An 11,779-nucleotide genomic window follows, 5' to 3' on the forward strand; every position below is an offset into this window, starting at 1 on the left:
CTACTACTTTGCTTGTCGTAAGAGGCGACAAACGGGATAGTGTGGTCAGGCTCGCTGACTTGGTTGATACATGTCATCGATCCCAATTGCGTGGATTGATGCTCATGATATCAATCATTGGATTGTCTGGTCCAGACTCGATTATTTTCAGATCGCCGTCATATAGCCGGAGTATATATCAGTTTGGTGGTTGGTTCTATACCAGGTTATTGAAAGGTAGTCTTTTTGACAAGTATCTCAAGAGTCCAGGTTATCACATTCATATTATGTGTTCGCTATATCACAGCTACAAATCCAATAAATGACAGTGTCAATAACGGCAATGTAATCACAAGTGGAATGTAAATAATGACCAAAATCGTTTCTCCAAACACTTTCCTGTGCAGTAAGTCGAAGTGAGACCTGTCATGAAAAGGCTTTAGATACAACGTTAATCTGTGTATGAACAATTGTAAACAATATGTGTTATTTATTAAATGTTCCCACTCGATATCTTGTTTTATCGTATAGTGATGCCATCTGTGCAAAGTAATATGGTTTACCGTCAAAAGAGGTGTAACATTGTCAAATGTGTGCAAGTACGTTGACAGGGGTTGTATTTGTCGGCCATGTGTTGTCAAATTATAGTGTTTTGCACAAACTGACATGTCAGTGGGGATTTGGCCACTTTCAGTTGGCGCTCAACCGCACAGTCGGAATTTTGTTATTGCATGTCCTGCGCTGTGCGTGTCTTCACATACGTCAATCGGGGTATACTATATACGCCTATTGAACTATATAATACGCCGATTGGTGCATAATACACACCAAACAACAAACCATTTTGTTTTTATTTAAACAGTCTTAAATCTAGCCAACTGTTCTAGTCTTCAGCAACCAATGCTTGCCGTAAAAGGCGACTATACTTGCCGTAAAAGGCGACTAACGGGATCGGGTGGTCAGGCTCGTTGACTTGGTTGATGCATGTAATTGATCCCAATTGCGTGGATCAATGCGATGATATCAATCACTGGATTGTCTGGTCCAGACTCGATTATTTACAGACCGTCGTCATACAGCTGGAATATTGCTGAGTGCGGCGTTAAACAACAAGCCAACAAACCAACTAACCAAAGGGTGTGTGTGTGTGTGTGTGTGTGTGTGTGTGTGTGTGTGTGTGTGTGTGTGTCAAATGTTATGTCGTGAGATGGTTTCCCCTCAAACACTTTCCATAAAGTGTAAATAAAATGTGATATCCTCAGCAAACAGCATCAAATAGTTTTGCCATCCCAATATTGATTGTTTGTCTTCATCATGATATATACTTCCAATACAGACATCAGTCATAAAACAAACAGAAATACCGAGGATGCACATCTTGACAAATAAAAGCGACAAAACCCTCTTCCATATTTCTAAGAAATCTCTGCTAAAAGCAGAGTCGATTGTTCGATTCCGACTATATCATGAGCATAAACACATTAACGGCATCCGAAAACCTCCATCAGCTACACATCACCTAATGTTTGCATACATACTCCTGATTGATTTCAACATCCGCCCTTCACATTCTCGGTCCATATTTATACATAAGCCATGTTAACTATACAGAATCAGTGGATTAAAATATCGATAAAAATAACCTTCTTACATATTTCTATGCATCTAGGAGGCCACAGTTGGCCCTGTCGTCTAAGGCGTCGCGAGTCACTGTGAAGAGTTGTGTCCCTTGGGCACGCCAGAAACCCTTGTGTTTTCGAATCCCAGTTCGCCCCGATTATGTTTCTAGGTTTGTCAGCACCATACCCGTGCTTTCACCGAAGTGGTAAACGTCTCAGATCTGCATCGCTTCGGGCTTTCCTCCCATAGTAAGCTGACATGCCCTGATATAACCAGAATACTGTTATATTAAATGCGGCGTTAAAACCAACTCACTCACTCTATGCATCTACATGTATAATCAAAACAAACGCAAGTCGAGTATGCAGTATACATGTTATTTATTTTCAACAGTAAAGACAAGAAATACTAATAGGGCAAGATTGAAAAAAATTTGACTGAAGACTTAAAAAGTTTAATCGATAAAAAGGCAGATGACATAATTGTTAAGTGCTTACACAGTTTCGGGTCAATACCCTAAATGTCAGTCAATACATGGTGTGACCACCATTAACTTTGATCACTGTCACACATCTCCTGTACATTGAGTGGATCAGACGATTTGTGAAGGCCCTGGGGATCCTCCTGCACACATCCAGAGCAGCTGTGCGTAGTTCATCAGCAGTTGTAGGGACTGGGCGCACAGTGTGCAGACGCCTTTGAACCTCATCCCACAAGTGTTCGATGGGGTTCAGATCAGGGCTGAGGGCTGGCCACGGTAGAACACGGATGTTGTGTTGTTGCAGAAAGGCCATGGTAGCTCTGGCAACATGGGGACGAGCGTTTTCCTGCTGGAAAAAGTGTTGTTGATGTTGTGCAAAAAATGGAACAACGTGGGGTCTGATCACTTGGCCGATATACCGCTGAGCAGTGACGCTGTGTCCCCGACCTTGACCAACATTCAGAAAGCACATGGGTCCAAGTCTCGCATTAAGTCCAATCCCTGCCCATATCATGACGCTAGGTCCACCCCATGGATCGATTTCCACAACGTTTCTGTCCGGGAAACAACCACCTCGACGCCGCCAAATTCTGACTCTTCCGTCTGCATGGGAGACACAAAAGCGACTTTCATTAGAGAAGATGACACGCCTCCACTCACGATGACGCCAATTGTGATGACCCTGTGCCCACTGAAGTCGTGCTTGTCGATGCCGTGGTTGGAGAACAAGACGACGTGCTGGTCGGCGACATCTGAGGTTGTTGGAACGGAGACGTCGGATCACAGTGTCCCGGCTAATGTGTCGATTATGGTTTCTCTTTCTCTTTCTCTTAAGAACGGCTGTCGCTGGTGTTGACGGGTAATCTGCCGATCTTGTCGAGGTGTGGTGACCCTAGGACGACCGCTCCGAGGAAGGTCATCTGTGGTCTGTGTAGCATTGTATCGATGCAAGAGACGGTAAATTGTGGTTATGTTAACGTTGAAATGACGGGCAACATCTTGGACAGACTCTCCAGCTTCCAAAAGTCCGATAGCCTGGTTTCTCTGAATTTGAGATGGTGTGGCATCGTTGACCAAGGAGTGGTAGGTCCAAGAATCGGCCCCAGTTTTACACCCACTACAGTTCGTGACAGTTCGTGCATTTTCGATTTCGCGAGAAATGGGTTCATGATACCCACATATTCATTGGAATGGTGCGTTTTGACGATTCATTTTTTATGTTGTGTTTTTACTCGGGGCTTCCAAAATGCAACCAAAAATATTTATAACACCATCAGGCTTAAAGTAAGACGAGTTCTATGGATGAACAACTTCTTTATTACAATTAGTGCGACGTTTCGGTGTAGATCCTAACACCTTTATCAAGCAATAGATGGATAGGGCTAAACAACATAGGTATATATACACTTATTGACATCTAAGTTGTTACAGTGACTAGTTGATGGACACAGAGAGGTGATTAAGCTAATTGGAAGCCAGTGGATGGCTAATGAACACAGAGTAAACAAGCAGACAGACGGAGATGATGGAAGCCACTGTATTAATTGGATGGACAAAGGGATTTAGCAATTAGGTGATGGTAAGCAGGCGGGATGTAATAGCCTTGGTCTCTGTTCATTGCTGGCTGAATCCTTTTGATGTAGATGGCTTCTGGGTTTTGTCATCGATAACAAATCCTTGTAACATTTGTAACCATTTGTAACCAAAATGTGTATTGGATGATGATAAAAACCAACAGTAAATGATGTCTGTATACATCATTGCCTCAAGGCGATTTCATGTAGAAATTGGTCCAATGTCCCCATGGCAACGCTTTTACAAACATCGAATCAGTTGTTAATTTATGTTTTAATCTATATTGAGTGAGCATGTCAAATTATGCAAGAATGTAGAATAAGTTGAATTAGTACAATTTGATTTAGATACCTTTATTTTAACTTTAACTAGGTTGTAGAGAGTTGTTGACGCTGTGAATTTCTTCTCTTCGAACAAAGGCTACCAAAACGACACTGGTGGTAAACAAGGAATGACAAGCATTTTCCTAAAATATTGATTTGCGTGTATGTGTCGCTACTGGTTACGATAGGTGCAGTACTTGATTTGCAATTATAGCGAGCATCTACTCAAATATTAGCCCGTGTCTTTGTTATTCTTAATGGAAGATGTCCTCTTAATGAACGTGTAAATTTACTTTTCATTTAAGCATGGAAGATCCATTTGCCTATCCAAAGCATCACTCCGAATATTAGGCCACGGAAAGTTAATAAAATGATTATCATCGCCGTCCGTGTAATTCGTACAAAGAAATGCGTAAATAAAGCGACAAAACCCTTTTCCATATGCAATAGAAATCGCATCAAAAAACCAGAGTCGATAGTACGGTTCCGATCATATCATGAATAAGTTTTTATAAATCACAATCAAATAGCGATAGTACCAGGTGTTCCCGAAAAGGTGAGCGTATCCTGCCCTACCGGTGGAACCGGTCACAAACACATGCAAAACATAAAATGTGAGCGATTTTCTTTTCAGTTATTGTCCTGACCTCTTTGTCACATAATCGCAAATACAAAGAAAATTTTAAAGACCAGTAACATTGGTTACATAAAAGACAACCAGCATTTTCTATAAATTCATAGTGTTTACAATAATTTACATAGTCTAAGAAAATGGCATCACAGGTCAGTATCTCGTGTGTCCGTCATGTGCACTGATTGCCGTGCAACGTCGATACTTGGAATGGATGAGGCGGTTGATGCAGGCCATAGGCACTTGAGCCCACATTCTGAGGAACGTCTGACGCAGTTCAGTTCCAGTTGTCGGCCTTGGTCTGACGTCATTCAGCAGTCTTTCAATCTCGTCCCACAGGTGCTCAATGGGATTTAAATCGGCACTGAGGGCAGGCCACTGCATGGTTCTTATGCCATTCTGCTGGAGGAAGTCTGGCGTTGCTCACGCAGTGTGGGCACGGGCGTTATCATGCTGAAACTCGTGGTTGCGGCGACGTGCCAAATGAGGTATGACGTGTGGCCTCAAGACTTGATCAATGTACCGAGCTGCTGTGACACACCTTGCCTCTCCCTGGACCGATGTTCTGGAAGACCACAGGGCCGACCCTCTGTGCAAGACCAATCCCCCAAACCACTCTCCCCCCCCCTCCCCCCCCCCCCCCCCCCCCACACACACACACACACGACATGATGCTCGGACCACTCCACGAGTCTCTCTCAACAACACAGGCACCCGAATAACGTTCCCCACGGCGTCGCCAGACTATCTCTCTGCCGTCTGCTGTTGAGATACAGTAACGGCTCTCGTCTGAGAAGAGGACTCTTCTCCACTGCTGGTGGCGCCAATACTGGTGCCAATACTGAAGACTGTCCCGGCGATGATGTGGTGTCAGAATGGGTCATTGGTGTGGCCTGTGACAGTGGAGGTGTCTGCTCATTAATCGTCGACGCACGGTGTCCGCACTAATGTGTCGCTGGCGTGTCCCAAAGGTATGTCGAGCAGTATCCGCAGCAGTAACAAAGCGATCTTGAAGATGTGGTCGAACAATCTGACGATCCTGACGTCGGCCCTTGGTCTTCCACTATGTGGTCGGTCATCTGTAGTGTTGGTGGTCTGGTACCGTTGCTGGAGCCTGTATATGGTCCAGCTTGCAATTGTCTAAGGGCTTGGTGTAGCTGATTTCTTGTCAATCTTGGCATATGGTAGCAATTCAATAACGAATGAATGTTATCCGATCTGGGTGGAATTTTATAGGGCAAGTAATGGGGGAACGCATGTGCATTTCAATTTGCACGGAACTCACTTGTATCGGGTTATCATGGCCATTGCCGTGATGCGTTTGGGCGATCCGTTTTATTGTCATCTGCTTTGGGTTTTTTTATCATCAAATTTCATTTTACGGGCAAGGAAATGTTATATTTTAGAAACTTTGACAAAGAATTACCCAGATATTTAAATGACAACTTTTCATGCAATGTTACTTGGAGTGACGTTTATTTTGCGGTTCAGTATATAATATGATGGTGTTGTGTAGAGACTGTAATTTAATACAAAACACATCATATTTCTCTCTGCATTGTCTCTAAGATGCTCAGTGTCCAATAATGCTTCTTCTCCCTTTCTCTAATGTCGAAAGGTCGCCCTTAAAGTAGTAATAAGTGCCTAGTGACGAATTCTTTTCATTGATGAAAAACATTTTATTTTTTCATGGCCTCACAAAATTTGAATAAAGAGATTGACGCCGAAGACGTATCTCACATCAAGGACAGAACGCCATGTGCGTTTCCTTTAGAGCCAGAGAGATGTCTAGCTCTGTGATGCCCCGGTATATATACACTCTACTTTCCTTCACTTTTATCAGTAGATCCTTCCAGACAGCACCAATCACGAAACGTAAATTTCTTTTTCGCCTTTCCCATTTCGATGGCAGACTTGTACAGAACTGGACGGATGTTCGAACTTCATCCAGTGTGTGGGCATGTGCTGATATTTGCGCTGCAGATAGCGACTGTTTGTCAGTATGCTTTAAGCCGACTTCACAAGAGTGCGTCATCTACGAGAGGGTGGTTTCGACCACTGATGAATTCACCCAATTCCCTTCTGCAACTGTGTTTGGTAAGTACGCTGTACTTATGTGTATATCTACTGTTCACAATTACGAAGGAGTATGTGGCTCGAGTCACATTACAGGGTAAGCAAGTTTGATTAAAGTAATTCAAATCCCAATTTGTCCTCTCGTCTTCTCAACTCTCACGATGTCTCTTTAGCCAGACGTTCACTTACTCGAAGTTCGGCCCTTGTGCAAAGTGATATTCAACGTGATATAGCATAGAGAAAACATAGCTCTCTTATTGAAATACTGACCATGCCAAGGACAATAATCTAATTTCTGTATTTGTGGATTAGGTAACCTCCTTAATGAATTTATGGATTTAATAATTTGCTAATAAGATACAATTTTGTACAATTTCAGCTCTCTGCCCGAGAGGATACAGTGTTATGGGAAGACGATGTATCAAGGTTGTCACTGAGAAGATGGACAGGGACACTGCCAGAGAACACTGTAGAGATGACGATGCAGATTTGATTACCCTTGGGAGTCAGGCGAGGGTTGATGAATTTCGGTACTTCATGGAGGCGAATGGTAAACAAACATTTAGTGCACATTCGAAAGTAATTAAATTTTACTAAAGTAGATGAGTTTGAATACACTTCTCAGTAGATTAAAGAGTATTATGCCAAAGATTGCAATATTAGAGCTACAGCGAAACCCCGATAACCATGATCACGGTATTTCTAAAACCCAGTTTTCTAGATGTTTATGTTTGTAAACATCTCAAAATATGAAGGGATATTACTGCATACCAAAGAATAGTTAATCCGGAAATGTATTAATCGAAACAATTTCACTTGAAACAGTACACTCCATATTAAACAAGGCCTGGCAATTAAATAACCTCGTCTGGATCAAACAAAGCAATGGTTGATAACATTAGCAACGAGCAATGCTGTCGGGATACAAAGCCGTCGACCACTGTGATCTTACCACCAAATCCTTACCATAGTCATTAGGTCGTCTTTTCTAATACAGGGGAAGGTTGGGTATATTTCGGTTTACCAGTTTTCTGGGATCAATAAAAGCTACAAAAATATTTTCATAATCATATGAAATCTCTACTAAAAACAGATTCCGACTATATTATACGCAGGCATTCAGGAATCATTATCGAAAAAGTGATGATACTTGGTGTTCGCGAAAAGGTACCACCGGTGGCACCCGTCCTGAACACATGCAAAGGCAAGGCAATTGTTCATGTAAAACAAACCTTTGATCTTTGGTTTCTACGTTTCAAACATTTGATAAGAATCGACCATGGTCCAGCTATTTAAGAAATCCACTTATTACACTTGCTTTCAAGTTATTTCATGAGGGTTAAAACATTCAAGGCCTCAGTACATCTTTCATAACGTTTTATGGCAACCATGTGGAGGATAAACATAAGTGACCAAAATGACGTTCGATACAATTCCGTATTTTGACTTGTGGCATATGTTGCGGTGTTTTTTCAGGTTAACCATTGACATGCGTTTACATGTTTTTGTGAAGGGTGCCATGAATTGGGCGGAATACTTTCATTCTTTTCGCGAGCATCTAGCATCGTCATAGATTCATGAAACATGCTTATAATTATGAGAATGGTTTTGAAACTTTTATCTCGGAGGGAACGTTTGTTTTGAGCAGTAGTGTACATGGTTTTCACAGACAATTTATTCGTCACTCTTGCTCATTGCGGGTGGGTGTGGGTTTTGTGTTGGTGAGAATGTGGTTGTGGGTGAGGGTGTGGGTGAGGTTGTGGGTGAGTTGAGTGTGGGTGAGAGTGTGCGTGTGGGTTTTGATGTGGGAGTGGGTGAGGGTGAGAGTGTGGGTGTGGCGTCGTTACATAGCACCTTACTTTGATGACGTTAATCGTTGCTCCTGCGTCCAGTCTCTGTCTGATTCAGATAGATTATTAACTGGCAGTCGTAATCAAACTGGAATAATGATGGCTACGAATGAAGTAGGTAGGTGTTGTTTTAATCCCTGTTGTAGCAAGATTCTCTGCCACAGGTGTATGTCGCAGGAGGCTGTCAATTGTCAACAATGTACCACAACAAAGTTGAGGCCCATTAAGTTGACACGCTGCGTTACATATTCTACCGACAACAAATAAGGGAACTGATAAAAAGACAGTGAAGGTGTAATAAAGGTCTGGTGTGTCCACAATATACGACCATACATACAGGCCACCTCGTTGACATACTGTTGATTAACTTTCGTGTGGGTGCTTTTGGTATTGCACTCCATTCCGCCTGAAGAGCTACCCTGAGCTGGGCCATGTTGGCGGGTACATCCGACAGATGTCAGGGGACGTTGCAGGTCAGTCCAATGTCCGTATGCCTTCTTGTCGTGAGGACATGGGTACGATGTGGTCTGGCATTGGCATCTAGCAAATGGAACAACGACAGGACGCAAAATTTCGTCAAAATATCGCTGACCAGTCAAATGTCAATCTTAAAAAATCAAATCAGTTAGCTGCCATGTGTGATACCGCCGCATACCTTGAAACTACCGACCCCATACGTCAAGAACTGTTTCCATAGCATACAGTTCACTGCTACATCGTCATGGTGTAACATCCTCGCCCAGCCCAATCTGCCCAATCGCCCAGCCCAATCTTCGCCGCAAGTGGTAAGCTGTTAGGGTCACACAGGCGGACTGCAAAGAGCCGGTTCTTAACTGTAGATGTTGAATCTACCTTCCTGTTATTGTACGGAATTGTCTATAGTTTACAGCAGCAGACTGGAATCCATTGTGTAGTGCAATTAATGTAGACCCGTGAAGATTCCGGGGTAGACCCATACTTGCCGTTAAAGGCGACTATGTTTGTCGTAAAAGGCGATTAACGGGATCGGCTGGTCAGGCTTGCTGACTTGGTTGATAAATGTCATCGATCTCAATTGCGTGGATCGATGGTCATGCTGTCAGTCACTGGATTGTCTGGTCCAGACTCGATTATTTACAGATCGCCGTCATAAAGCTGGAATATTGCTGTGTGTGGCGTTAAACAACAAACAAACAAAAAGCACAAATGCTCTTATGTTTTTATAATAGGTCTGTGAAGGGGAAATTGAACCCAACTCACTATCTTTCCTTGAAACCACACCATACTGTTTTTTCACAGAATTACTGACTAAACAATTACTAAAGAACTCCTACTGACGTTGGTCATTCCAGGAGATGAACCTGACAATGACTTCTACATGTGTGGAGCGTCACATGTCAATAATGGCCTGTGGCAGTGGAGCAGTGGAATGACATTCTCATCCAACTCAGATCTCTGGTGCCCCCATGAACCAAGTGATCTCCCTGAGGAGTGCACGGCCACAAAAGCCCCAGAGTTCATCTGCCTGTATGACCTTCACTGTTACTCAGCCCAAAAGTTTGTGTGCGAGATTCAGTTCTGACTTCTATCACGTTTTGTCGAGAACAACTTTCTGATCAAATAACGTATAAATATTTTACAAACTTTGCATGACATTCAGAATGTTCTGACTGAAAAGCTTTAGTCTAATACTTTGGCCTTGAGAATAAACTGTGAAATCACATGTACCAGACTAATGATTCATGTTGCCTTATCCGTCAAAGCCGAACGCCGTTAACCTTAAATTTATACCACCAGTTAATCGTCTGGATTAAGAAATTACTGATTTCTGAAAATATTCTGTTTACTCTTTGCTCATAATAGAAATAATATACATGACATAGCGAATACAGTAATTTTGTTGTAACTGTCGTAAAATGCTGGTATTTGATGTTAGTCTCATTTATTACGTCTTGATTCATCATTCGGAATAGTGGTGTATTAGTTTTTAGATCAGTCAAAAAGTAAATGTCACAGATAATCAAGCTTCATGAATAGTTCCAGTTCGAGTTTGCTATGTATTTGTCACTTTATACTCATCATTTCTCGCTCGATGTGGTGTAATTTAGCTGTGCTGTTTGACATCTTCACAAACAATACACTGTAGTCACGATGCAAGATATCTTATGAACGAAGACTGAGAATTGAGAAAGTGCTTTTTTCTGTTGTGTTCATTTACACAGTTCATATGACCACATCTTCAAACGATTCTTTTATGCCGATTGGCTGAATGGATAGTCACTTGATCTGATACTTGGAGTTTACACACCTGTGCATCGAGTCATGTTTATATTTTTGTTCTCTTTCCTGTTCGTATTCTGTTAGCTTTTTTTTAGATTTGATAAATCCCAAATATTGTTTGTCAATTTCTTCAGAGAATAAAATTATGCTGATGTTGACATATTTTTAGCTTATGTTGTATATTTGCAAAGAACTATTTTGTTTTGCGTAACTGAGTGTGGGAAACACATGTGACCGAGAGCTGGCAAACACCGACAAATTAACATTGTTGCAATGTTCTTCCGCGAAACCAAAGAACTTTAGTGTAAGCAATCATTATTAAGATATTTTTGGGCGAGACCAGTAAACTAGAAAGTGCAAAACTATAAGAACTGAACGTGAGTTTGAATGGGTTCATTGAGGTGGGAACGATTTAAAAGCAGTGGTTAAACCAGTGCTTTTAAATCATTAACACTTCAATGAACCAATCCAAACAAGTGCTTATAAATCGTTTACACATCAGTGAACCCATCCAAACTGACGTTCAATGTTTGGTGAAATATTTTGATAAATACACCAGTTTCTACACCAACTGATATGTTGATAATGTAAAAGGTTTGTGAGTAAAGACTCCCCCAAACTGCTGATTGTCAGAAGGCCTGTATACCTGGCAACAAACCCGGGTACTCTCCCAATGTCCGTCAACGGATTGGGAGGCGCCAAACCAAAGGCACCGAGAACAAAAAGAAGTTGGACAACCTGGTACTTGGGATGCAAGCATGACATTTCGAAAGCGGGGTCTGCATATTTGCCATGTTTTTCCTGAAACTTGTCAATCACATTGGTGTCAAAAGGGACAGAAAGTTCAATGATATAAATGATTTCATTGGCTTTATGAAATAGGACAAGATCAGGTTTGTTTGCCTGGATAGGTCTGTGGCTGTGTACGGGCCTATTCCAAAGAATGTTGTATTTATCATTTTCCAAGATGCCCTCCACATATCTT

General features: G+C 42.0%; 1 protein-coding gene across 1 annotated transcript; it reads left to right on the forward strand.

The window, feature by feature from the left end:
• Positions 1-6,393: 6,393 nt before the first annotated feature.
• LOC139444967 (type-2 ice-structuring protein-like) lies at positions 6,394-10,096 on the forward strand. Its single transcript, XM_071225998.1, has 3 exons — positions 6,394-6,706; positions 7,065-7,235; positions 9,867-10,096. Exons 1-3 carry the CDS (start codon positions 6,394-6,396, stop codon positions 10,094-10,096), a joined length of 714 nt encoding a protein of 237 aa, XP_071082099.1.
• The last annotated feature ends 1,683 nt before the right edge of the window (positions 10,097-11,779 follow it).

This window comes from Haliotis cracherodii, unplaced genomic scaffold (genome assembly GCF_022045235.1).
Source record: "Haliotis cracherodii isolate W230 unplaced genomic scaffold, xgHalCrac1.p SCAF_6, whole genome shotgun sequence".
Taxonomy (NCBI): Eukaryota; Metazoa; Mollusca; class Gastropoda; order Lepetellida; family Haliotidae; genus Haliotis; species Haliotis cracherodii.

What these genes read in the sequence shown, in the direction of transcription:
- LOC139444967 (XM_071225998.1), top strand. Translation starts at nt 6,394, where the DNA reads ATGTCTAGCTCTGTGATGCCCCGGTATATATACACTCTACTTTCCTTC. An exon ending in CCCTTCTGCAACTGTGTTTG is followed by an intron (nt 6,707 to 7,064) that starts GTAAGTACGCTG and finishes GTACAATTTCAG; the next exon opens with CTCTCTGCCCGAGAGGATAC. An exon ending in GTACTTCATGGAGGCGAATG is followed by an intron (nt 7,236 to 9,866) that starts GTAAACAAACAT and finishes TGGTCATTCCAG; the next exon opens with GAGATGAACCTGACAATGAC.